The 24,617-nt window shown below is 44.1% G+C and overlaps 1 protein-coding gene across 5 annotated transcripts in view; it reads left to right on the forward strand.

Moving 5' to 3' along the window:
- shroom3 (shroom family member 3) overlaps positions 1–24,617 on the forward strand; it is a 469,510-nt gene that overhangs the window by 424,715 nt on the left and 20,178 nt on the right. For all 5 annotated transcript variants that reach the window (XM_078544271.1, XM_078544303.1, XM_078544289.1 and 2 more), the window contains 4 exons: positions 4,555–7,915; positions 13,630–13,733; positions 20,319–20,411; positions 22,218–23,060. In XM_078544271.1, the coding sequence (XP_078400397.1) occupies positions 4,555–7,915; positions 13,630–13,733; positions 20,319–20,411; positions 22,218–23,060 (4,401 nt within the window). The remainder of the gene's footprint in view (positions 1–4,554; positions 7,916–13,629; positions 13,734–20,318; positions 20,412–22,217; positions 23,061–24,617) is intronic.

Raw genomic sequence — 24,617 nt, forward strand, 5'->3', positions numbered from 1 at the left:
GAGGACGTGATAGATGACCCTTACCTTCGGGTTAGTGAGGTGTCACTGCCATGAGGGTTGCATTTCTGTTTGACTTTTCGTACAGAAAATAAATGTCTCTGCTGTTACGTTGAAACGAGGGGTGGAATTTTATGGTCCCACTACCACTGGCTTTTGAATGGCTCGCCACATTTTATGGCCCTGTTCCTGCCGTGACAGGGTAGTAAAATTCCGCCTGAGATTCCTGCCAAACATTCCCTTGGGTTTGGCTCCACACATTTTTAATAGATTAGATAAATACTTAACATTGTCACTATTGTTCCATGGCATATTTTGACTAACATTTACACCCATATGTACTTGCCAAGCTCCTATTTGCGTTGTGTTATAATGTCGCCTTGTTGTCCTGGTGAGTTTGTTTAATTCATGGCAGTCACAGGTGCAACGTAATTGCATTATAATAGGAACAATCAAACATTACCTGGATACATAGGTGGAAGACCAAGAAATAAAGGGAGGTTGTTAGGATCTCTTTCATTTTCTGAGTGGCAAATGAACACTCGAAAACGAAAACAATGAACAAACAAGCGTGTTAAAAATAAACTACTTCTTGTGAAATTTATATGCAAGTTCGTTTCTTAAATGACACTACACTCTCTTGGCTTTCAATTTAATATTTTATTGAAGCAAAATTAAATCCTGTTTTGGAAAGTATAGGATACCTCTCTGCATTAGCTGCTGGCATCCTTTTGCCCTGAGTTTCTCTGGGTTAGGCAGGACAGAAATCATCCCTGGGTCCTGCCCCTGATCACTCTCCAATGGCTTTTTTTTTGAAAGCTTGCCTGAGTTTTCAGTGAGGACGGGGTTGGGTTTTGTTGGAATGTATCACATGGGTCAATAAATGGTTGGGGCTCACACATTACCCTTTGGGCAAGGTAGCAGGTGGTTGCTGCAGCCTGTGAAGCTGTGACTTGAATCATTGCTTTGAAAGTGAGGGGTGTGGGAGTAGTAATAAGCGTCCGTGCACTGCAGTCATTGAATCACGGCCCAATCGTTTTATGGAGCTGCACTGCTGTCATTATTTGCAATTTTAAAATGTTAAAAGGGTCAGAGAGGGTAGATGTGGAGAAACTTTTTTTCTCTGGCGGGAGTATCAAGAACCAGGGAAGTTAGATTCCACCCCATTCAGGAGTGCAGTAGAAATCTGGAACTCTTTCTCCCCCCCCCCAACCCCCCCCAAAAAAGAGCTGTGGAGCCTGGGTCAATTAAAGCTATTAACACCAGGATAGGTTGATTTTTACTAGGTAAGAGTATCAAAGGATAGGGAGATGCTAAAGGTGCTACATCAATGCAAATAGTTATTGTTGTTGAACCAAAACCTGATTTTAATGCACTTTCCTAAAATTATCAATTCCTTGCAAATGCCCTTAGTTATCTAATTTATCTATCATCGAATAACATGAAATTCATGGTTAACTTTCAGTTGCTTCACCTGGGGTCCTGCTCCAATGTCGGACCCCAAAAGTACAATGTTTTGTTACACAGCCAAGGAGGCTATGAGTTGACAATACGTTGAGTAACCACAGGGACATCTTTTGTTGCCTGGGCACATCCAGCCTACACAGAAAAGTGATCCTGGGTAACATTAGGTTTCTAATTGCACAGTGCTATGCCTGGAATCCTTCCACCTCTTCATTCACTGTGGAATTAAAAGAAGTGAGCTTTTTATTCCACACTCCATGGAGACTTTGTAACATTGGAGTATTTATGTAGACCTTTGTAGTTTGTGTAGGAACAACAAGAGGCAATTCAGTCCTAGTAATTTGCTCTTGTCGTTGACATCCTTTTCTGAAGTGTGTAGATAGGACCATGTTCAGTGTCTGTTGAATCTATTCCAGATTTAAGTTGACTTAAGTTTGCTATATATGTTCTATTATGTCTTGCAAGTCGCGTGAGGATGAAACTGCAGATATGGTAATGAAAGAAACAACATCTGTTCAGAATGACAACAATATAGAAGATGGCCTGCAGTACTTTGCTGGGGTGGGAAATTAAAAAAAAAGAACAGATGACCAAAAGCATGATCAAAAGGATGGGCAGGTTTTTTATAATGGTTGGAGGTGCAGAAGAGATTTCCGGAGTGAATTCCAGAGAGTCAGACTGGGGCAACAAAAGACTCTGTCATTACCGAGAGAGAGGAGCACAAAAGTCAAAGGATTGAATGTTATAGCAGGGGTTCTAAAGCTAGAGAGGTTACAAGGGTAGTATGGATTGAGGTAGTGGAGGGATTTTAAGTCAAATTCTTAGGAAATGAGAAATACATTCAAGTTGGCACGGAATGGGGAAGGGGAAGCCGAATTGAATGCTAATTGTTTGGAGAGGGAAGAAGGTGAATGAAGGGAATCAAAGACGGTAGCAGATTTGCTATATATGTTGACATTGTACAAGATGAAATATTGTCACAGGTAAAGGAAAGCTAGAGGGCAGGAATAATGGACCAGGAGGCACAAGTGCAATTCAATCGTCACTTTAAAGTCATAGATTTTTATTTCCATTATAAATTTTTATGCACACACTTGTAATGTAAGCTGCTGATGTAAATTTGTCACATTGTCACTGGCAGAGCATGTAGTTACAATACTGCAGCACCTCCACTGGTTGGAAGGTGTAATGACAACCTGACAGGTTTTATTTGGCAGTGCCCACTATAAATATCAACATAGGAATTTATACTGGAAGAAGTTGGAAGGAAGTATGCAGCATCCAAGATACGATACACATTCATAAATTTAAAAAGCAGATATGAGTGTCACTCTGTGTTTTGATTGTCGGAGCCATTTGTGATTAGGGACACCTATCACTGGCTTAAAAAAAATTCTTTAAACCAAAAACTCCATTTGTTTAAATGACAAAGAATAAAAGGTCAGTACATATTTTGTCTTAATATGGTGCTCTGTTGAGATGGCGTCTACTGGTGGGAATCTCTGGTTTCTGAACACAGAAACCTCAGTATTCAAATGCTTTCAACAATGAAAGCGGTCCGTTTGATGTTACGTCAGTTTCTTTAGTATGCGACACTGTCATCTTAGCAGCTATGATAACAATGGTCTCTGGTACCTAAAGAACTACAGGGATCTCTTTCATTTCTTTTTCACTTTTCATAATCCTTCATTTCTTTTTAACTTATCTTTAAAGACAAGCAGATCCATCTGGTCATTACTTACCATGAGTGAAGAATGTGCTTTTTCATAAGACTGTCGAGTGTGACAGGGAAGGTCTCCAAGGAATTTGGTCTGGCATTTATAGGAACTGTGCGTTATTAACAAAACTTTTACTATGCTTTAGGTTCCATCCTTGCCCCTGGGTCAATATGTGTAAGGTTTAAGCTCTGTCCTAGCCAGTACTGGCTAATGGAGGCTGGAACCTAGCTCCAAATTCTGTTTGATATCAAGGAGGGTATTGGTGGGTTTTGGTGCCCCTCCTCACACCCCCCTCCCCCCACAACCCATTACTGGAATATGAGATCCCCAAAATCATTCTGCCACATAGCCCAGCCAATCAGCTGGTATAATCTGATTACTGAATTTACAACTGTGGCAACTTGTTAACAGCAAACCAAACGGTAATTTGAAGTTAACATAAATAAGCAACACTTTTTTTTTATAGTGCCCTGAAAGTTAATATTGGTGTTTAAAACCCTGATCTAACTAATCACAATAACATTGGTGTTTGTAGTTGATGCGACATAAATATTGCAGCATCCATTTGGCAACATAGTAAATATAGAAACAGAAAACAGAAGCAGGAGAAGGTCTTTCGGCCCTTCGAGCTTGTTCTGCCATTCAATAGGATCATGTCTGATCCTCTATCTCAATACCATACCTCCAGCTCTCTCCCTATACCCCTTGATGCCTTTACAGTGTAGAAATCTATCTATTTCCTTCTTAAATATATTCAGTGACTTGGCCTCCACAGCCTTCTGTGGTAGAGAATTCCACAGGTTCACCAACCTCTGAGTGAAGAAGTTTCTCCTCTTCTCAGTGCTAAATGGCCTACCCCGTATCCTGAGATTGTGACCCCTTGTTCCAGACCCCCCCAGCCAGAGGAAACATAATCCCTGCATCTAGTCTGTCCAGCCCGATTCAGAATTTTGTACGTTTCAATGAGATCCCCTCTCATTCTTCTAAACTCCAGTGAATACCGGCCTAGTCGACTGAATCTCTCCTCATACAACAATCCTGCTGTCCCAGGAATCTGTCTGGTGAATCTTTGCTGCCCTCCCTCTATGGTAAGTATATCCTTTCTTAGGCAAGGAGACCAAAACTGCACACAATACTCCAAGTGTGATCTCACCAAGGCCCTGTACAGCTGCAGTAAGACATCCTTGCTCTTGTACTAAAGTCCTCTCACAATGAAGTTGTTTTATTTCTGTCTAATTTAAGTTTTTATTTTATGTATTGAATTACTGCACAGAACAGGATCGATTCTGGATCTTAACATGTTTTCCTTCTTGTTTGAATTTTCCTATTTATCAGTGCAAATCTTTGATAAAATACTTTTCTTTTACCTCACCAGTTCTTCGACCAGTGACCTCTCTGGCTATGATCACGGGTATCTAAGAAGGAGTCCTGATCAGTACAGCTCGAGGGGCAGCATGGAAAGCCTGGACCATACCAACCCTCCTTACCACTCCTGCAACCTCTCGTCTGCCAAATCCACCAACAGCATAGATCAGCTTTCCCACCATCATAGCAAAAGGGACTCTGCCTACAGCTCCTTCTCTACAAGCTCCAGCATCCCTGAATACCCAGCTCCAACCTTCCGCACTGAACGTTCTTATTCCATGGAAAACATGCCTTCCAGGAATAGTCTACATGAAGGAATCAGACAAGCTGACATAAAGTATGTAAAAACAGTCTATGACTCCCAGAGAGGAATATCTGAGGAGCATGAAGTTAGCTGCCCTTCAACGATTAAGAGTTCTAGTAGCCGAGCCCAAACCGATCCCAGGAGCTATTACAAGCCCTACAGTGGCAACAGACACAGTATTGGACCAGTGTGGAATAACCCAAGTAGAAGCTCTTTTGAGACAGATAATAAAGCACCACCTCTTCCTCCAACTCGCAGTGACAGTTTCATGGCAATCAGAAGTCATGAGAAACCTACCTCCTGGTCAAGTCTGGATGGACAGGCCAAGCCTGTTCGACCTCAGCCAAAGGGAGCGTGGCCTCACCATATCAACACGGGTTCTTGTGGGCAAACCCATCTACTGAAGCCTGTATTTATAGAAGGACAACTCAACACAGTGTTGGAGAAGAGCCCGGAAAGTAGCCCAGCTGTTCAGCCTAGGCACAGTTACACTCAAGCACCACAACCAGGTCAAGCAATGCTACCAACAGGAATTTATCCAGTGCCTCAGCCTGAACCACGGTATGCCCAGGCACCAACCAACAACACTAACTGTTTGCATCAAAACACTAATAACGGGTTACTCTACCCTGCTCTAAGTAGAGAAAATACACATGGCACTCAAAATTCAACTGTAAGGACTAAATGTACTCCGTGCAATGTAGAGGAAAGCAAAAACCAAAGCATCATCAATAAGTCTGCCCTTTATCAACCCAATGCTGCACACCTTGATTCTAACAATGAATATGAGAAGATGTCAGATCACCCAGAGGGACAATATGGTCACTACAAGGTGCATGCCTTCTCTGATTCAAAATGTTCTCCTGACATTGCTCCAGTGTCTCCTGATATTGGCCCACTGTCTTGTCACAGTTCTCCAGCCAGTGCCAGCAGCAGCACAAGCGATGCACAATATCGTTGTAGAAATATCGAACCTCCACAAGCACAGCAAAGAAGAAAAAGCAGTGAGAAAGTCCCATCCAGACAGCGAGCTGAGAGCTGGCAAGGCAAAGGTCAAGCGGATGGAGAGCCCTATCAGAGGAAGACTGAACAAGAAAATCATCCATCTCGGATGCAGGATGAGAACCGAGACAGACAAAGCTCTCCTCTGTGGCAGAACCACCAAGAAAGTAAAATGGTCCACCGTAGGCAACAAAGTTTGGATGCAAAAACATTACAGCAGTGGGAAAGTTACAATGAGAGCCGATTATCTCAAAAATGGGGTCCGGACTGTAAAGAGCAGGTCTCTGATCACTGGAGTAACTATGAAAGGCAATTGTGTCCTAAACGCTACAGTGACGTAATCAACACAGCTCAGTCTCCATTTGTGCAACCAAAATATGAGGAGCAGAACCAGTGTCAAGAGCAGCAAAACAAATTTGATTTCAGCAGGTCACGGTATAGTACCAGTAGCACCCAAAGTTCCCAGAGTGGCCAGTTTGGAAAACCTGAAATGGCAAAACGTTCCTCTGTGCTCGAGACTGTCAATAAGATTGAACAACGCGAGCACGACAGCGAGAGAGTTCCAAATACCCGAGGATTTAACTATGGTTCAGACTCCGTTGGGTTAAGCCAGTCATCCAGTGCGAGAAGTTCAATTAACTGCATGGATGATCTTAGGAACAGGTGCAGTATCACAGAAGGCCAACCAGCAAGGCAGCCATCAGCTTCGATGAACAACCTAATAACTGCAGACAAGACCCCTATCCTGCATCATTTGACGTGCGAGAGCAGAGATGCAGGTAACAAATTAGAGGAACTGAGGCGTCAGGATGGAGAGCTGCAGTTTCCTGCTAAATCTGCACAAAGGTGCAACCGTGCTTCACTTCCCATTGCAAACAAGGGAGCCCAGCTCAGCAAGAGCAAGAGTTCTATCCAGCTGATGGATAAAGGTGAAAAAGACACCCTCTGGGAAGATGATCTTTCGGGCTCTCCCCCTGATAATGCATTTAACAGAGCTTACAGAAACAGTCTGAAGGATGCTCAAAGCAAGGTGCTGAGGGCCACTTCTTTCCGGCGTAAAGATCTGGATTTAACCTCTCCATATGTGAACAAACAAACGGCTACTGATAGGCCAGCCTCGGCCCACGTTGGGTCAGTGTCTCAGGCGAAGCTCTTACACATACCAAAGGAAAGGCATTGTGTCACGCCAACAGAAATGAGGAATCCTACGCCAGATTTCAGCAGCAAAGAGCTTCAAAGCAGTCATCATGTAGCACGCATTGGAAACAGGAAGCGCTTGACAGCTGAGCAGAAGAAGCGATCATACTCGGAGCCTGAGAAAATAAATGAGCTGGGAGTATCCGACAATGAAACCTCATTTGCCGGTCAGCATAAAGATCGGACTTTTACTTTCCCAGAACCCACGGAACTGAGATCCGTAGCAGACAGGCGAAGGCTTTTCGAAAGAGATGGAAGGACCTTGTCAACAGTGAACCTTTCTAAGCCTGAACTGAAACAGATCCAGCAGAACGCACTGGCTGATTACATTCATCGGAAAACAGGCAAAAGGCCTATCGTGCTGGAAACTGGAGTTGTTCAGGAACGATCGCAAAGTGTTTACCTTCAACTAAGCAGATCTGATGATCAGAGCCTTTCCTCCTGTTCGAGTATGAGCTCACTGCTTGATCAGAGCATTTATGGCCGCCAGCCTGTTGAAAGATTGCCCGAAACAGCTCATGTTTCCTTGACACTCCCCCCTGGACTATCGGGCAGCTTTGATTTGTATGGCGATGCACATCAGGCTGGCAGCGGCGCCTCACTGAATCGGCTCAGAATGAACATGGAGCGCACGTATGGCTCAGAGTTAACACTGAATAAAATAGCTCCTCAGGATCCAGTCCGAGCTTACAATCAGCCCCGTAAAAATCAATACCCTCATCAGCAACAGCCGGCGTTTGATAGGCACTCGTCTGCAAGGAGTTCTGGAAAGTTTGCATCTGCTGACAACCTACTCGAAAGACCGGAAAACCCAGTAGCTGTCCACGTTCGGTCAAGGTCGTCGCCGTCAACTGAGATGATCTCCGAGGTAGGTGCAAAGTTTATGGACAATTGAGTTGAAGGGGCAACACTGGCCATGAAGAAGAGCATTTACAATGCCAGCATCTCACATTCAATTCGTCCAACCAGCCGATGATGGAAATGATCATTTTGGCTCTTCCATCAGCCCTGTAGTAGATGCAGCATCTGCTGTGGTGCTGGGCTATAAAGATGAGGAAGCTCCAGACTTTCTTCCCGAGAGTCTGGATGACCTCAGCTGAAGAGACAAAAACAACATTCTGCGGATGTTGGAAATCCGAAATAAAAACAGAAAATGCTGGAAGCACTCAGCCAGTCATCTGTGGAGAGAGAAACAGAATTAACGTTTCAGGTCGATGGCCTTTCGTCAGAACTCTGATAAAAGATCACAGACCTTAAAAATTAACTCTGTTTCTCTCTCCGCAAATGCTGCCTGACCTGCCGAGTGTTTCCAGCATTTTCTGTTTTTGTTTCAGCTGAAGGGATTGGGGCGGGTGCTATTATTGCCCTCAAAGTTCCTGGGCTAAGGAATGTAAACTTTAGCCAGGGTCTTCCTCACCTGACCATAATCCAATGACCGTGCAGAAAATGTGCATTTATGGGTGTCGAGTGAAGATCTACTTCGGTTTGGCTTAGCCATGAGGCCTTTCAGAGACAATGAAGCCACCAGTATTCACTGTCAAAGATCACACATTGACAATGTACCGTAGGGATGGGAATCATAGCTGTGCATGAGTCTTCACCTTCACAAGAGAGGAGAAAACTGGGAATTGAATAAATAGCTCTTATAGCGCAAGCTGCCATATAGCTGAGAAATCAGTATTTAGTGTGCAGTATGTAAAAGGTAGACTGAATGTTTTGCAGTGGGGTGTGATATTTTTGTAAAATACTGAGATCTGAGATGTAAATTAACACCACAGAAAGTTTACCTTGGTAGAATATTTTCTATGCTCTACATTTGTCGTCTTTTCCAAATGATATGCCTAGTAAGGTAAGAGGAAATTATAAATCCCCGGATGGCATCAAAATTGGAATTATTCAGCCAGTTTGGATCATGAAATCCTATAGTGCAGAAGAGGCCTTTCTGCCTGATATGTCTGTGCCGGCTCGTTGAAGGGGCTGACAAATTTAGTCTCAACCCCCAGCTTTTTCCCCATAACCTTACAAACTAGTCCTCTTCAAGTAATGTCCAATTGCACTTTGAAAGTTCCTATGGAATCTGATTGCATCACCCTTTCAGGAAGTGTTTTCCAGATCTTTAGCAACCTCGGTGTGAAGGAATTTCTCCTCATTTCCCCTCTAGATCTTTTGCCAATTATCTTAAATTTATAATTTCTGAATACTGACCCAATTGCCGTAGAAAACAGTTTCCCCTGCTTGCTCTGTTGAAGCTGCTCAATTTTGAATACCGCTTAGGTCTCCCTGTAACCTTCTCTGTTCTGTGGAGAACAGTCCCAACTTTGCCATTTTCTCCACGTAGCTCAACTCCCACACTTCCCACACCACAATAACGTCTTAGTAACCACCCCTGCCCCCCGCCCCACCCCACCAACTTTGTACCCTCGCCTAGGCCTTGATATCCCTCCTAAGTGTGGTACCCAAAATTCTACACACTGTTCAAGCTGATGCCTAATCAGAAATTTGTAAAAGTTTATTGTGACTTCCCAATTTTTGTATTAAATTTAATTTATTTTATTTTATTAGTTTTATTTACAAAGCCAAGTATCCATATGTTTGCTTAACCACCTTCCCAACTTGCCCTGCGGCCTTCAAGGATTTATGAAGATGTATCACCAGGCGCATCCGACATACTGGAGCGTGAAATAGCATGTGATGACGTCAGGCGAGTGTCCCAACGTCATCGTGCACTCATGAGATATTTTGATGGGTGATCACGAGAGTCAGCAATGCGCCCGCTGACAATTAAGAGGCCTATTAAAGCAATTAATGTTTCAATTAACAGGGATTTTTTGCTGCCCGTCCAACCTTACGGTTGGCAGGCGGGCAAATTGGCCAGGCGGCCTTTGCATTTTTCAGGAAACCTCATCCAAGGGCGGGATGAGGTTTCCTTAATTAAATTTTAAAAATAAATTCTATGCACAGAATTTTTATAATGCCCACACAAAGGTGCCTCATTCTGATGCGTGGATTTTTTTCTAGATTTTAAATTCTGTCTTTATTGATTTTAAATTTGTCAGTTCCCTGAGGCAGCTCTCTGCCTTTAGGGAGCTTTCCTTCCACGCTCCCCCCGCACCCGCGCTGACTCGCCCTCTTCCCGCCCCCACCCCGGCAGCACTGAACCTTTCTGTACGGCTTTCACGCTGGCTGGCCAGCCAGTGTTGAAATCACAGTCGGGGACCAATCGTGGTCAGCGGTCTGTTCCCCGGTCACTCCCGGGCCCGCCGATCGCAGCCGCCCACCGTTCTGAAAACTCTGCCCCAGGTCTCTCCTTCTCTTCAAATGACACCACTTAGATTATACTGCCTCTCCATGTTGCTTCTCCTAAAGTATATCACTTCACACTAGATTAAGTTGCATCTGCCATGTGTCTGCCCATTTTACCAGTTTGTCTATATCCTCCCAAAGCCTTCTATTACCGTGCTCACTATTTATTAGGTTGCCAAGGTTTATATCATCTTCAAACCTCAAAATTGTACTCCAAGAATGAGAAATCAACATTGATTAATACAGGTAAAAGCAAAAAACTGCAGATGCTGGAAATCCAAAACAAAAACAAAAATACCTGGAAAAACTCAGCAGGTCTGGCAGCATCTGTGGAGAGGAACACAGTTAACGTTTCGAGTCCGCATGACCCTTCAACAGAACTAAGGAAAAATAGAAAAGAGATGAAAATATAAGCTGGTTTGGGGAGGTGGTGGGGGGGGACAAGAGCAGCTGGATAGAGGGCCAGTGATAGGTGGAGATAACCAAAAGATGTCACAGACAAAAGGATAAAGAGGTTTTGAAGGTGGTGATATTATCTAAAGGAATGTGCTAATTAAGGGTAGAAAGCAGGACGAGCAAGGTACAGATAGCCCTAGTGGGGGTGGGGTGGAGTGAAGGAATCGAAAAAGGCTAAAAGGTAGAGATAAAAAGTAGAGATAAAAATATATTAATATTGATTAATACAGAATCTGCTATGGAGCAATTTAACGAGGCATGTGCATATGGTCACCAGTTGTCGTCTAAGATTGCTTCAAGATATTTTTTTTAAAAAGTAATGATTTTTGTTTCAGGTCATGGGAACTATCCTGTGCTTGACAAGTTCTAAAATAATCAAGAGAATTTGCCAGGACTCGGCTAAATTTCTACAGTTAGAATACCAGACTATCAGCTTTCCGGAAATCCTTTGTAATCCTACACTACCCATTAATTGCATCCTCTCATCATAGGTTTTATCTGTCTGTGTTGATGAATAGCACAGGTATTTATCAGTCTTTAATGTCAGTCATCATGCTGCAGTGACTCTCATGACACAATTATGCTCGGGGTACCGGTTTACTGGCCGCTCACAACAGTGCCTCAGAATAATAATTGCTGGTTCACATGGTTGGACAGAACTATGCTCAGTTGGGTTCAAACGCTGGTTAAGTTTAATGTTAGCATAAATCTGGCGAGTACTCCAGTACTGAAAAGATTAAAAACTACATTTTAAAATGGCCCCGGCAACACAATTAACTGCCTGGGAGATTTTCAAGTGTTAAAAGCAATTGCAGTTACCTTTCAGTCAGTAGAAAGCTGAGGTGGAGTGAAATGATTTCCTTAAGGTTCTTTCCCAAAAGTTGCTGGACCATGATCTTGCCGTTCTCACTCCTGAGCTGTCGGAGTTGACGCAGTCGGCATCAACACAAATAATGTATTATATCTAATCGGTAAAGTATAAACAGCATAAAATCATAACCAGACTCTGATAACCTCTCAACATGTACAATTGATAATGTCTCTACCTGGATCATCAGATTAAATCAAAACAACAATGCAGTGGAGGCTTTATTTTTATTTAAACAGAAGCAGGGCTACGTATACACAGTTGCTGCTGTTTGTCTTGGTCAGGAAATGCAAATTGTTTCATTAGTTTCCCTGTGTGCTTTTATTTAGTAGCTAATTTATCCTTTAATTAATGTTATAACAGCAGTCTGCAGGCTGAGTTTGTGCATTTCTTGGAGATTAGAAGACTTTTTTTTTCCATTTGGCATGTACAGTCTTGGCCTTTTTTCTGAATAAGCTTAGGGTGGGAGCTTTTTAACCTCACAATAAGTGGTGAGAGAAAATCAGGGCCTCGACAGGCAAAGCAACTTGTTATTATTTCGTGCCAGTAAGTCCCATGGTGCTTCTTTGCGCTCCATTGATCTAAATTCATCTGTCTCCAGACCTACTATAATATGTGGCCTTCTACCGGGCTTCGATCTAAATAATTGGTTCACATCTGTCAAAATAATTCATCAAATGTAATCTCCTCAAAGCTTCTCTCAGTGACTCGTTTTGGACTGCGTACTGCCCAATTGGGAGCTGAGCCACACGGACCTGAAAGTTACTGATAACCAGTCTCCACCAAAGTATCTGATCTCAGGCAGGGTAGCTGGATTTTTTTCAACAATCGATAATAGTTGTCATGATCACCATTACTGAGACTAGCGTCATATTCCAGATTTATCAATTGAATTTAAATTCCACCAGCTGCCGTGGTGGGGTGTGAACCCATGTCCTGGATTAATGGTCTAGTGACATTATTGCTGCACAACCATCTCCCCTTGATCCCAGCTGGAAAGCACTTTTGTAGATGGCAGTGACATCATAATTAAGCTTAGTTGTAAATATCAATTTTATAGTCAATTAGGCCAACGCCTTGAGTGGAAAGAAAAATTGGATGGGGTGTGTGCTGAGCAGCCACCAGTCTACCACCAGTATTCTGCCCAATAACGAAAACTAAAATCCATGCCATTGAGGAACTGGGACTAAGGCGTTCCAACAGATGTAGTTTGCTAAGATTAGAAACACTGGTATTGCATCTGCCAGCTGGAGATGAAGGAAACATTCAGTTATTGGGAGCTGGAAGGATATAAAAGTCACTTACTGTTGGATTCTTCAGACATGTGGTTAACATGCAGCATTCTAATGTGTATTTTGTTGGAGAGTGACTAAAATTGATACATCACCCCTCACCCCATTAATGTTAATTAAGGCAGCGTAGTCAACATTCACATATACATCCATCAGAAAGAAATTAATAACTTGTGCAATAGCTCAGTGAATAAAGGCATTGTCAGGCAGATTTAGCTTCCAGGAATATTCCAGATTCCATTCAAACCAATAGATTCCTGTCAGAGCAGCAGTTTAGGTGTTGCATCCAGTGATGATGTCCTTGGATTAGGGGCGGAATGAATCAGCTGTAATTGCTGGTCGTATGCATTATTCAGTAACTCCTGGTGGAAAAAGTAGTGGTGTGGCTATCAGCTGAGGGAGGAAGGGAGGATTGGGATTTGTGAAGGTTTCCACAGTCAAATATCTTCCTCACATTCACTGCATGAGTTTATGGCTTCAGAGGAGGGAAGAAGATTTAGAAAAAACAACTGTTTCTGGCCCACCTGCATAGGTCAGTGATATCTTGGAAGCTCATTGTTCTGAATATATTTTATACACTTTTTTGATATTTAGTCAGGACATCCAGTTCCTGCATTATGTTGACTGGGTTAGATTGTAAATACCCTTTTTTTTTCTTCCTAGGATATCCTCTGTGCCATGAACAGACCATTCGGCCTCTCTGGAAAGGATCCAATTTCTTTTTCATCTAAGTTGATGGGCACTGACTGTTTGGGCAGCATTCATGGGTATGTAAGATTGTGATTATTGCTGCAATGGATTTTATCCCATGACTTCTTGGGTGAGGTGGTGGCGTTGGACTCGTAATCCAGAGACCCAGTTTAATGCTCTGGGGACCCGAGTTCAAATCCCATCATGGCAGATTGTGAAATTTGAATTCAGTAAATCTCTGCAATTAAAAGTGGAATGATGACCATGAAACCAATGTCAATTGCCATAAAAACCCATCTGGTTCACTAATGTACTTTAGGAAAGGAAATCTGACAATTTTTCCTGCTCCAGATCCACATCGTAAATGCTCTCTGAATGGCCTAGCCATCCACTCGGTTGCACTAATCCACTAAAAATGGGACCGGGCGGACCGTCACCATCAATCTAGGCACTGGAAATGACGACTTCAATCTCAGCCTTGTCGACCCTGCAAAGTCCTCCTTAATAGCATCTGGGGGCTAGTGCAAAATTGGGAGAGCTGTCTCACAGACTAGTCAAGCAACAGCCTGAAATAGTCATACTAATGAAATCGTACCTTACAGATCATGTCCCAGACACCACCGTCACCGTCCCTGGGTATGTCCTGTCCCACCGGCAGAGGTGGCAGCACAGTGGTATACAGTCAGGAGGAAGTTGCCCTGGAATCCTTGACATTGACTCCAGACCCCACGATGTCTCAAGGCATCAGGTCAAACATGGGCAAGGGAAACCTCTTGCTGATTACCACGCACCGCACCCCTCCCCTCTCCATTCAGCTGATGAATCAGTGCTCCTCCATGTTGAACACCACTTGGAGGAAGCACTGAGGGTGACAAGGGCACAGCATATACTCTGGGCGGGGGACTTTACGTCCATCACCAAGAGTGGCTCAGTAGCATCACTACCAACCTAGCCGGCCAAATCCTAAAGGACACAGCTGCTAGACTGGGTCTGCAGCAGGTGGTGAGGGAACCAAGAAGAGGGAAAAACATACTTGACCTCATCCTCACCAACCTGTCTGCTGCAGATGCATCTGTCCATGATAGTATTGGTAGGAGTGACCACCGCTCAGTCCTTGTGGAGACGAAGTCCCGCCTTCACATTGAGGATATCCTCCATCGTATTTTGTGGCACTACTGCTGTGCTAAATGGGATAGATTTTGAACAGATCCAGCACACCAAGACTGGGCAAGCATGAGGTGCTGTGGGCCATCAGCAGAAGCAGAATTGCATTCAACAACAATCTATAACCTCATGGCCCAGCGTATCCCCCACTCTACAATTACCACCAAGCCAGGGAATCAACCCTGGTTCAATGATGAGTGCAGGAGGGCATGCCAGGAGCAGCACCAGGCATACCTGCAAATGAGGTGTCAGCCCGGTGAAGCTGCCAAATAGCATAAGCAGGAAGTGATAGACAGGGCTAAGCGATTCCACAACCAACGGATCAGATCTAAACTCTGCAGTCCTGCCTCATCCACTCATGAATGGTGGTGGGCAGTTAAACAACCTGGGGGAGGAGGAGGCTCCACAAATAATCCCATCCTCAATGATGGAAGAGTCAAGCACATAAGTGCAAAAGAAAAGGCTGAAGAATTCACAACACTCTTCAGCCAGAAATGCCAAGTGGATGATCCATCTCAGTCTCCTCTGGAGGTCCCCAATATCTCAGGTGCCAGTCTTCAGCCAATTCGATTCACTCCCCGATATCAAGAAACGGCTGAAGGCACTGGATACTGCAAAGGCTATGGGCCCTGGCAACATTCCGGCAATAGCACTGAAGACTTGTGCTCCAGAATTTGCTGTGCCCCTAGCCAAGCTGTTCCAGTACAGCTATAACACTGGCATCTACCCAGCAACATGGAAAATTGCCTGGGTATGTCCTGTCTACAAAAAGCAGAGGAAATCCATCCCAATTACCGCCCCATCAGTCTACTCTCTGTCATCAGTAAAGTAATGGAAGGGGTCATCCAAGTGTTATCAAGCGGCACTTGCTTAGCAATAACCTGCTCACTGATGCTCTGTTTGGGTTCCTCCAGGGCCACTCAGCTCCTGACCTCATTACAGCCTTGGTTCAAACATGGACAAAAGAGCTGGATTCCAGAGATGAGGTGAGAGTGACTGCCCTTGACATCAAGGCAGCATTTGACCGAGTGTGGCATCAAGGGGCCCCAGCAAAACTGGAGTCAATGGGAATTGGGGAAATTCTCAGCTGGTTGGAGTCATACCCAGCAAAAAGGAAGATGATTGTGGTTGTTGCTCATTTATCTCAGTTCCAGGACATCACTGCAGAAGTTCCTCAGTGTCCTCAGCCCAACCATCTTCAGCTGCTTCGTCAGTGACCTCCTTCCAGCATAAGGTCAGAAATGGGGATGTTCGCTGATGATTGCACAATGTTCAGCACCATTCACAACTCCTCAGATTCTGGAGCAGTCCATGTCCAAATGCAGCAAGACCTGGACAATATCCAGGCTTGGGCTGACAAGTGGCAAGTAACATTCGCGCCACACAAGTGTCAGGCAATGACCATCTCTGACAAGAGAGAATCTAACCAACGCCCCTTGATATTCAATGGCATTACCATCACTGAACCCCCTCCTATTGTCCACCATCTACAAGGCACAAGTCAGGAGTGTGATGAAATACTCTCCACTTGCCTGGATGAGTGCAGCTCCAAAAACACTCCAGAAGCTTGACATCATCCAGGACAAAGCAGCCCGCTTGATTGGTACCCCATCCACAAACATTCACTCCCTCCACCACTGACGAACAGTGGCAGTAATGTGTACCATCTACAAGATGCACTGCAAAAACTCACCAAGTCTCCTTAGACAGCGCCTTCCAAACCCATGACTACTACCATTTAGAAGGACAAGGGCAGCAGACACATGAGAACACCACCACCTTGAAGTTCCCCTTCAAACCACTCACCATCCTGACTTAGAAATATATCACTGTTCCTTCACTGTCGCTGGGTCAAAATCCTGGAGCTCCCTTCCTAACAGCACTGTGGGTGTGCCTACACCACACAGTCTGCAACAGTTCAAGAAGGCAGCTCGCCACCACCTTCTCAAGGGCAATTTGGGATGGGCAATAAATGTTGGCCCAGCCAGTGAAGCCCACATCCCATGAATGAATAAAAAACAAATGCAGCTGCTAAATAAGTTTACTCAAATGCAAGGAGTTTGCGCGACAGAGTTAGTACCTGCCATCAATTCTCCAATTCATCCTAGAAAAATGCATCTACTGCCCTAGATGATTCTATTGCACAACATAAAGGACTGAATGTGTCTGCAGGCCAGTTGTATTGTGCTGTGTTATGGTTAAAGCAACGAACGATTCCCTTGTATTTAAAGCATCTGCTATAAACTATACCCTGTCTGAGCAGCGAAAATTACAATTGCGTCCAGATTAAACCACTGCTAATTCTTCACAGAGGTTCAGAGTGACTGACTTGGCATTAATTAAAGCTCATTTTTCTTCCAGTTTTGTCTTCCTTGCGCAAATCTGCTTGTGCTCGCTTTTGTGCTGTGACTAACTCTTGGTCTGGCATTCCCCTCTCTCGCACTAAAAGAACACACACTGATATTTTTTTACCTCCTGACCTGCTTGATTTGCAGATGCTTGGGCAGCCTGCTCCACACCGCCATTATTATTCCCAGTAGCTGGCACAGGAGGAGATTCCTCAGCCTCCACCTGGTGCCTCTTTGCTTAGTGCTGCTCAGCTTAGGGGCTGAATGGTGGTGCGTTCAATCCTGGTTTTAGGAAGCTGATGCTCGCTGCCACTATGCCACCCACAAATACTAACCCTTCCTAATAATCTGTGGATCTGAAAAGAGAGAGTCTTTCCTCATTCACTACTATTAGTGAGCTAATCTGGGCTTGAAGCAGGCTTACCCGCAATATACTAACATCAACCTTATTGCTAACATCAGCCAACAGAAGAACTGTATCCAGAAAATCATGTAACATAGTGATGCACATTCATTTAATAAATTCTTTGCACTATTTAATTCTATTCCTTCAAAAAGAATTTTGCACTTTCTATTTTGCTTCATTCCTTATGGTGAGTTAGGACTTGGGACTGTGATGTCTGTCTTCAATAGCAACTTGCAATTACATAGCGCCTTTAACATAGTAAAGCATCCCAAGGCACTTCAGAGGAACGATTACCAAATTAGACACCGAGCTACATGTTAAGACAGGGGCAGGTCAGAGAGGTTTTAAGGAGCATCTTAAAGGAGAGAGAAGAGAGGCAGAGGGAATTAGGGTGGAAATTCGAGAGTTTACGACTGAGGCAACTGAAGGCACAGCTATCGATGGTGGAGCGATTAAAACTGGGGATGCTCAGGCAGCCAGAATTGGAGGAATGCAGAGATCCCGGGGTGGGTACGGTTGGAGGAGGCTGGTGCCTTTTGTTTCACAGTACTCGCTTTGCTTATGTTGCCTCCCATTGTTTGTTTCACACTGTGAATTACCAAATCCAATCAATTAAAATTTGGCATAACTTCACATTGCATACTTCTGATTCTGTTCTTTTGATGCTCAGTTCTGTACTTCCTGTATTTCTGCCTCTGAGATATATTATGGATTTTGTGAGTCTTACATAGATGGAGGGGAAAAATTATTTAAAATAGTTTTTCAGTATAGCAAAGCATAATGGAAGGGATTCTGATTTATTTGACAAACTAGTTAAGCATCTGTTTACCCTGTGAGCCAAACCATTTCAAGAAACACTGGATGGTTATGTTTTCCTGTGTACATTCCTGAGCGTGGTATTAGATATTGTAAAACTGGAGCTGTGTTTACCATCCTACTCTGCTTCACTTCCTCATGTCAGTCATGTATTTTAACCCATTCTGATGTCATAATTTGAACACGGTTTCCGAAATGTGCTATATAAATGAAAAAGTCTCTTGTCAGTTTATTTTTGATGTGGATGGGTGTTATGGCCGAGCAGTTGGTCAAGCGGAATTATTTAAAAATCCCAGAGAGAATCTTTAAACTACTGTCAAAACCTATCATTTTAAGTGCTATGCTTGAGATGTAACTCTAAATTCAGGAATCATACCACCAGTTCTCGAAAGGTTTTATATTAAGCTAAATGAAACATTTTATTAATTTACACAAGTTAAATATATACACACAGCTACAAGTTAGTATGATCATAACTTTTAACAAATCCCAACTAATCTCCATTAAGACAACAGCAACCCATAGATTTAACCAGACACCAGACAAAGCATTTTCACCTTACAAATTGAAAATGAGGTTCTTTTCACTTTGGTTCCTTTGGAATCAGCTAGAGGCTTACAGCTGCTTTTGATCTCACATTGCCTCCGCCCTAAACACACACAACTGCTGAAGTTATACCTAGCACAGCTCATTGAATATAAATTGCCATTGTATCACCAGCCGCTTTGAACTCCACATTTTAACAATGAAACCCCTTTCATAGTACCAATTTTATTAGCAATATAAACATATTGCTTAGTACCTGCTAGCTAGGCAGTAGTTTTCACCCCACTTCTTGAATGCTCTATTCAAAAAATGCAAATGCACGCTATCTCTCATATCAAAACTAGTACACATCAAAGCACCCAGACTAGCTGGCTTTAATCCAGTTAAGACACACCCACAGACTAAACCTCTATTTTAAAACAAAAATATTTTTCGAAAACATTATATACATTAATGACATAATGCTTCATGACAGTGAGAGTATAGAGGAAGGAAGAATTGTAGTGTAACATTTATGTTAAATGGCATCAAATTTGATTGATAAGGTGGTCATCATATGACCAGTTTCCATTTGTGAAATTGACTTCTTGTGGCAAGCAATCGGTTAGGGCTCAGGAGCCATTTTACTTCTATTCTGTACTTTTCCCAATTAAATGTTGATAATTGGGCAACAGATCGCACTATGTACATGAAATGTAGAAATGTTGCTAGAGCTGTTCCAAAATGCTGCATTGTATTGAATCAGCGTAATGCTATGTGCTGTTTCCCCTCAACTTAATTACCACCTCTTGTGAAGGCCAAGCTACTGTGCTGTGGGTGCCAGCATCCCAACATGTCCAAACAGCGTTCCCCACCTATGAGCCGGCACATGAAGGCTGGTGGCCTACTCGGATACACAAGGCATTGCACAGTGTGGTTGTAGAAAATTAGAAGAAGCTTTGCCACACAAAGCCAGCCCTCTTTTTAAAATTATAAATTGTTTTAACTTGCGGCTCTCACTGTCACAATCAGATCTACGAGCTTTTATAAGGTCTTCTGGTTTGCTCCCAGCAGCCAGGTAATATATGAGCAATTTTAATGAAATGGGACCAAAGTGATTCAGTCCACCTCACAGACCGCAAAGCTCTTTTTCATCCACTTTGCAGGGGATGCATTCCATTTACCTAGAGCTCGGTGCAGGGTTCCTCTGTGCTCCAGTGCACCCACTTTGATGTGACTTGGATTAAAGAATGTGTTCTGCCGAAATAACGCCACACATCTCTTCCAACCTTCTGGGTGCTGTTTCCTCACAATGTTCCGCTCCAGGAATTCCCCTAAAGGGTTGAGTAAACAGGGCAAACTGAATTGATGCAGTGCTAAAACGTGTATTGTCTTGTTCACAGTGTACTATCGGCACCCGGTTCAAGGATACAAGTGTCCAGAGCACAGCGTTCTGACTGTGGCCGGCAGCTAGTGAGGGCAGCATCACAAGACTGGTATGGAGAAACAGCAACAGACGTTGCAAAGTTTTTAAGTTTTGCACCTTGTCACGATTCAGAGTTGTGCTTACTTTTTATTTCTTTTTATTCCAATTCTCTCTCCTCCTCTTCCTCACTCTCTCCTGAATCTATTGACTCATGATCGGAGTAAAGTTCCGTGCATTCCACTTGTCAATCAGTTCCTCACCCAAGTCACCATTTTTCATGTCGGAGCCCAGGCAATGAGTATTGGCGGGCAGTTACGGTCCAGTCTGGTTCTGTTCTCAGCCGTGCATTTTCTAGTAAAATGTCACTGGATATTAAACCAAAGTGGGAGCTCAGACTGATTTTTCTCTTGTTCAATCCACTTGTAAAGATCAATCGTAGCATCCCTTGTATCACCCTGAAATTGGCTAACTGATTGCGGTCCAGACATTAACGCTGAGTTTTAGTGAAAACAGAAAATTCTGGAAATATTTGTGTCTGGCAGCATCCATAGAAAGAGAAACAGAGTTAAAGTTACGGGTCGATGACCTTCCAGTGAGGAGGAGTGTTTTTAAAAATGAAAGCCTCACAAGGACATACGCAGAAATGGGCATGTGCATTGGATTGCAGTCATACATTTTGGGAGGAAAAATGAGTACTGGAGAGTATAAACAAAATGGAAAGGTCCTGAAGGGTGTGGAGGAAGGTAGAGAATTGTGAGTATAAATTCATAATTTCTTGAAGGTAAGGCTACAAGTAGTGAAAGTCATAAAAAGGGCCAGTGATATTCGGGTTTTTTAAATAATAGACTGGAGTACAAGAGCAAAGAGGGAAAGAAGTTATGATAATTCCATACTATGGACATTATTGAAAGGGTATTATAATTATAGAGAGTGTACAGCATAGATTTCCTCAGGGATGGGAAACTGCTGTTGTGAGAAGAGCCTCAAGATGCTGGGACTATTTCCACTGGAGCAGAGGTTTAGATGAGATTTAAAATGATGAAGACATTTGGTTCAGTGAACAGGGAAAGACTGTTTCCTCTGCTTGGAGGGGAATTAGTGACTCAATCATTCATTTCAAAGTCATCAAGAGACTGTGAGGTGAAGTTAGAAGAAATTGTTGGAGTGTGGAGTAATTGAGCTAGAAAGGGCAGAGCAGATGAAGTTTGAAGATGCAAGGCTCTGGGTAGAGAGCAAGGGGTGAGATTAGTTTCTGACTCCTCTAGCAAAGGGCCAGCACAGATGTGATGAATGAAATGGCTTCCTCCTGTAGTGGTGCAATGGTCTCTAGTCCCTGTTAATCTTGGCCAGAATGGTGGCGGGGCATCCTGGGGTGGGGATTGCCAGATTGGGTTCGCCTGTGATGCCTGCCATGATGGAATAGCCTGTTGCACTCATGGTCAGGTGTCACACAAGAAGGTGCTGTTTGATTGAGCTACCAAAGGCTGAGAGCCTGGAGAGTTGTATCCTGCCACAGGTCAAGGAGACGAGAAAATAGGAGTGGAAAGTTAAGGCTGGGGTTGAAAAAAACAAATCACTTATGAACTGCAGCAATTTTTTGTCATTTAATCTCCTGCCTTCTACCTGCCCCTTTGTTGTTAGCCTCCCCCCCACCCCCAACCTTTCCCCATCCCCTGTCTCTGAACTTGCATAAAACCTGTTAAATCCCTAACTTTTCTGACGAAAGGTCATCGACTTGAAACATTAACACTGCTTCTCTCTCCACAAAAGCCGCCTAACCTGCTGAGTATTCCCAGCATTTCCTGTTTTTATTTGCAATAAAATCTGGCCTCGCAGAATCGGTGTCACTTGACAAAATTATTTTTTGCGTTTAAAGGTCTTTTAACAATGAAGGAAAAGATGGCAGAAACAAGCCTACAGGGGCACATCTTCCAACCAGTTATGAGAATGAACCAAACCTCCTGGCGGGAAACAAATTGTCCAGTCGAAATGAGAAACACAAACCACTTGAAGGCTACAGGCCCAGAAGCACTTCCAGCATTGGCCAGCTGACCAGCGTTGGCCAACACAACCATCGCAGTACGTCCGAGAACACAGCGCTAGGAAAAGCAGCTTCAGAACAATACGGCAAATCCATTCCAAATGTTCAAGAAAGTATGAGACGCAAACCTACAGCGGGAGGGCCAGAGTCATTTGTAAACTACCACCCAGAAGGAATTGTTGCTGAAGCAGCGTTGAAGAAGAAGGCCACACCACCTCAGAGGCCTCCAGCTCCTAAACTGAAATGGGTCAATTCAATTAATGATGAATTGGCAAAATGGAGCCCGTTTCCCAACACGGCTGGGTTCAATCTCAATCCATCTGAAAGGGAACCGGATCATGTCACAGCAAGTAGCATCAGTTGGGAGCCTGAGATGCCACCCGCTCGGCCCCCTTCGCCTCAGAGCACCATGCACTTGTCCTCTTCTCTGTTGCGCCTCCAATCATCATCGTCTTTTCCAGAGGAGGACGATGTGTTTATCCAAGATCTGGATCAGCAGGCCCTTAGCAGTGGTTACAAGCCACCTCCACTTCCACCTCCACCTCCGCCTCCACAGGACCCCAGAGCTGTCTCAGGGATCAGAGACCTAGACTTCCCACCACCACCACCCCCAATTAGTTTTGAGGATGAACGAGCAGAGGAATTATTTAACAGGAATGACGAGGAAGCTTTGGCCAGGTAACTAAGTGTACATTAAATTCCAATAGGGTAGTCACAAGATTCACCGGTGTACATCATGCAGATCAATACTTTTTTTTAAAGGAGAGAACTGATCTACATCTGAAAACTCTGGATGGGATTTTACGACGGGTGTCAGGATCCCGACGTCACACCCAGATGGGTGCCCTGAGCCTGCCCATGTTGTCAGCCCACCTTCCAGTGCCACCTTCTGGGAGGCAGCTTTCTAATTTCACAACTCCACACTCACTGTCCTCAAGTGGGTTCCCGAGCTTGGAGGCCCAATCAGAGGGCCTGCAGGGGGGTGTACCCAGAAAGATGGGCATCTCTAAGGCAGGCAGGCGAGTGCAAGGGCACCTCAACATGGAGGCACTGAAGTTATAAATTAAAGGGTCTGAAGCCAGTACGGCCATTGGGTTGGAGGGGAAGCCCCTCCTCAGGACTACCCATGGACGGAGCTATAGCCTTCCAGGCCCGCAGCCCTGTCGTGGGGATATGGACGCTCCATTTTCGATGGTCCTTGGACCTGCCATCAGGAGGCCACCTCAATTGAGCTGGCAGCTTCCGTGCCCGGTGTGGGGCAGTCCGCAGCGATGGTGCACAATGGCCCCTCAGTGGGGCCTTATTGAACTAATTGGCTGCCCACCTCCATGGAGCAGGTAGCGACCCAGTGCCCAGTCCGCCCCTGGGAAAGTGCCCTGGAGAAGAAAAGGTGTCAGGGAGCCACCCAGATGACCCCCCCGCCCCCCCACCCATTTCCATCTCCATCCCCGTTACCTCAGTGCTGTGAAAATCTAGTTCATGGTTTCCCTTTCAAGCACCCTCTTGACACACTTTTATATTTAATGTTGAATTATTTTATATATTATTTTGGTTGGTTGGTTGGAAAGAGCATGACATGGCCACAGTGCTATAATTGATGGGCTGTGGGTATGGTGTCCCCTTCCCATGAGATTTTGGGAGTGTGAGGAGGGGGAAGGCTACAAGGCTGGTGGAGAGGTAAGGCCATGAAAAGATTCAAACATAAGGATGAGAATTTTAACTTTTGAGGATGGGGGCCAAGGGTGATGGATAAGTGGAACTCAGTTAGGGATAGAAAGAGAAAGAAAGGACTTGCATTTATACAGCACCTTGCATGACTTGGGGCATCCAAAAGAGTTTTACAGCCAATGAGATACTTTTAATTGTATTCACTGTTGTAATTTAGGAAATGCAGGAGCCAGTTTGTGCACAGCAAGCTCCCACAAACAGCAATGTCATAAATTACCTGTTTTAATGATAAAGATTGGTCAGGGCACAGGGATAACTATCCTTTTGTTTGCAATGCTGCTACGGGCATCTTTTATGTATACCTGAATGAGCAAACAGGGCCTTGATTTAATGCCTCATCCAAGCGTCGGCACTTCCAACAGTGCAGCACTCCCTCAGTACTGAGCTGAGTGCCCGCCTAGATTTATGCTCAAGCCTTTTGAGTCAGCGGTGAGTGTGTGACTACTGAGCCAAGACTGAAATGGTATAGGATGCAGACAGCCCAGCTTTGGACAGAGTGCAATTTAC

Source organism: Cetorhinus maximus, chromosome 1 (assembly GCF_964194155.1).
Source record: "Cetorhinus maximus chromosome 1, sCetMax3.hap1.1, whole genome shotgun sequence".
Classification (NCBI taxonomy): Eukaryota; Metazoa; Chordata; class Chondrichthyes; order Lamniformes; family Cetorhinidae; genus Cetorhinus; species Cetorhinus maximus.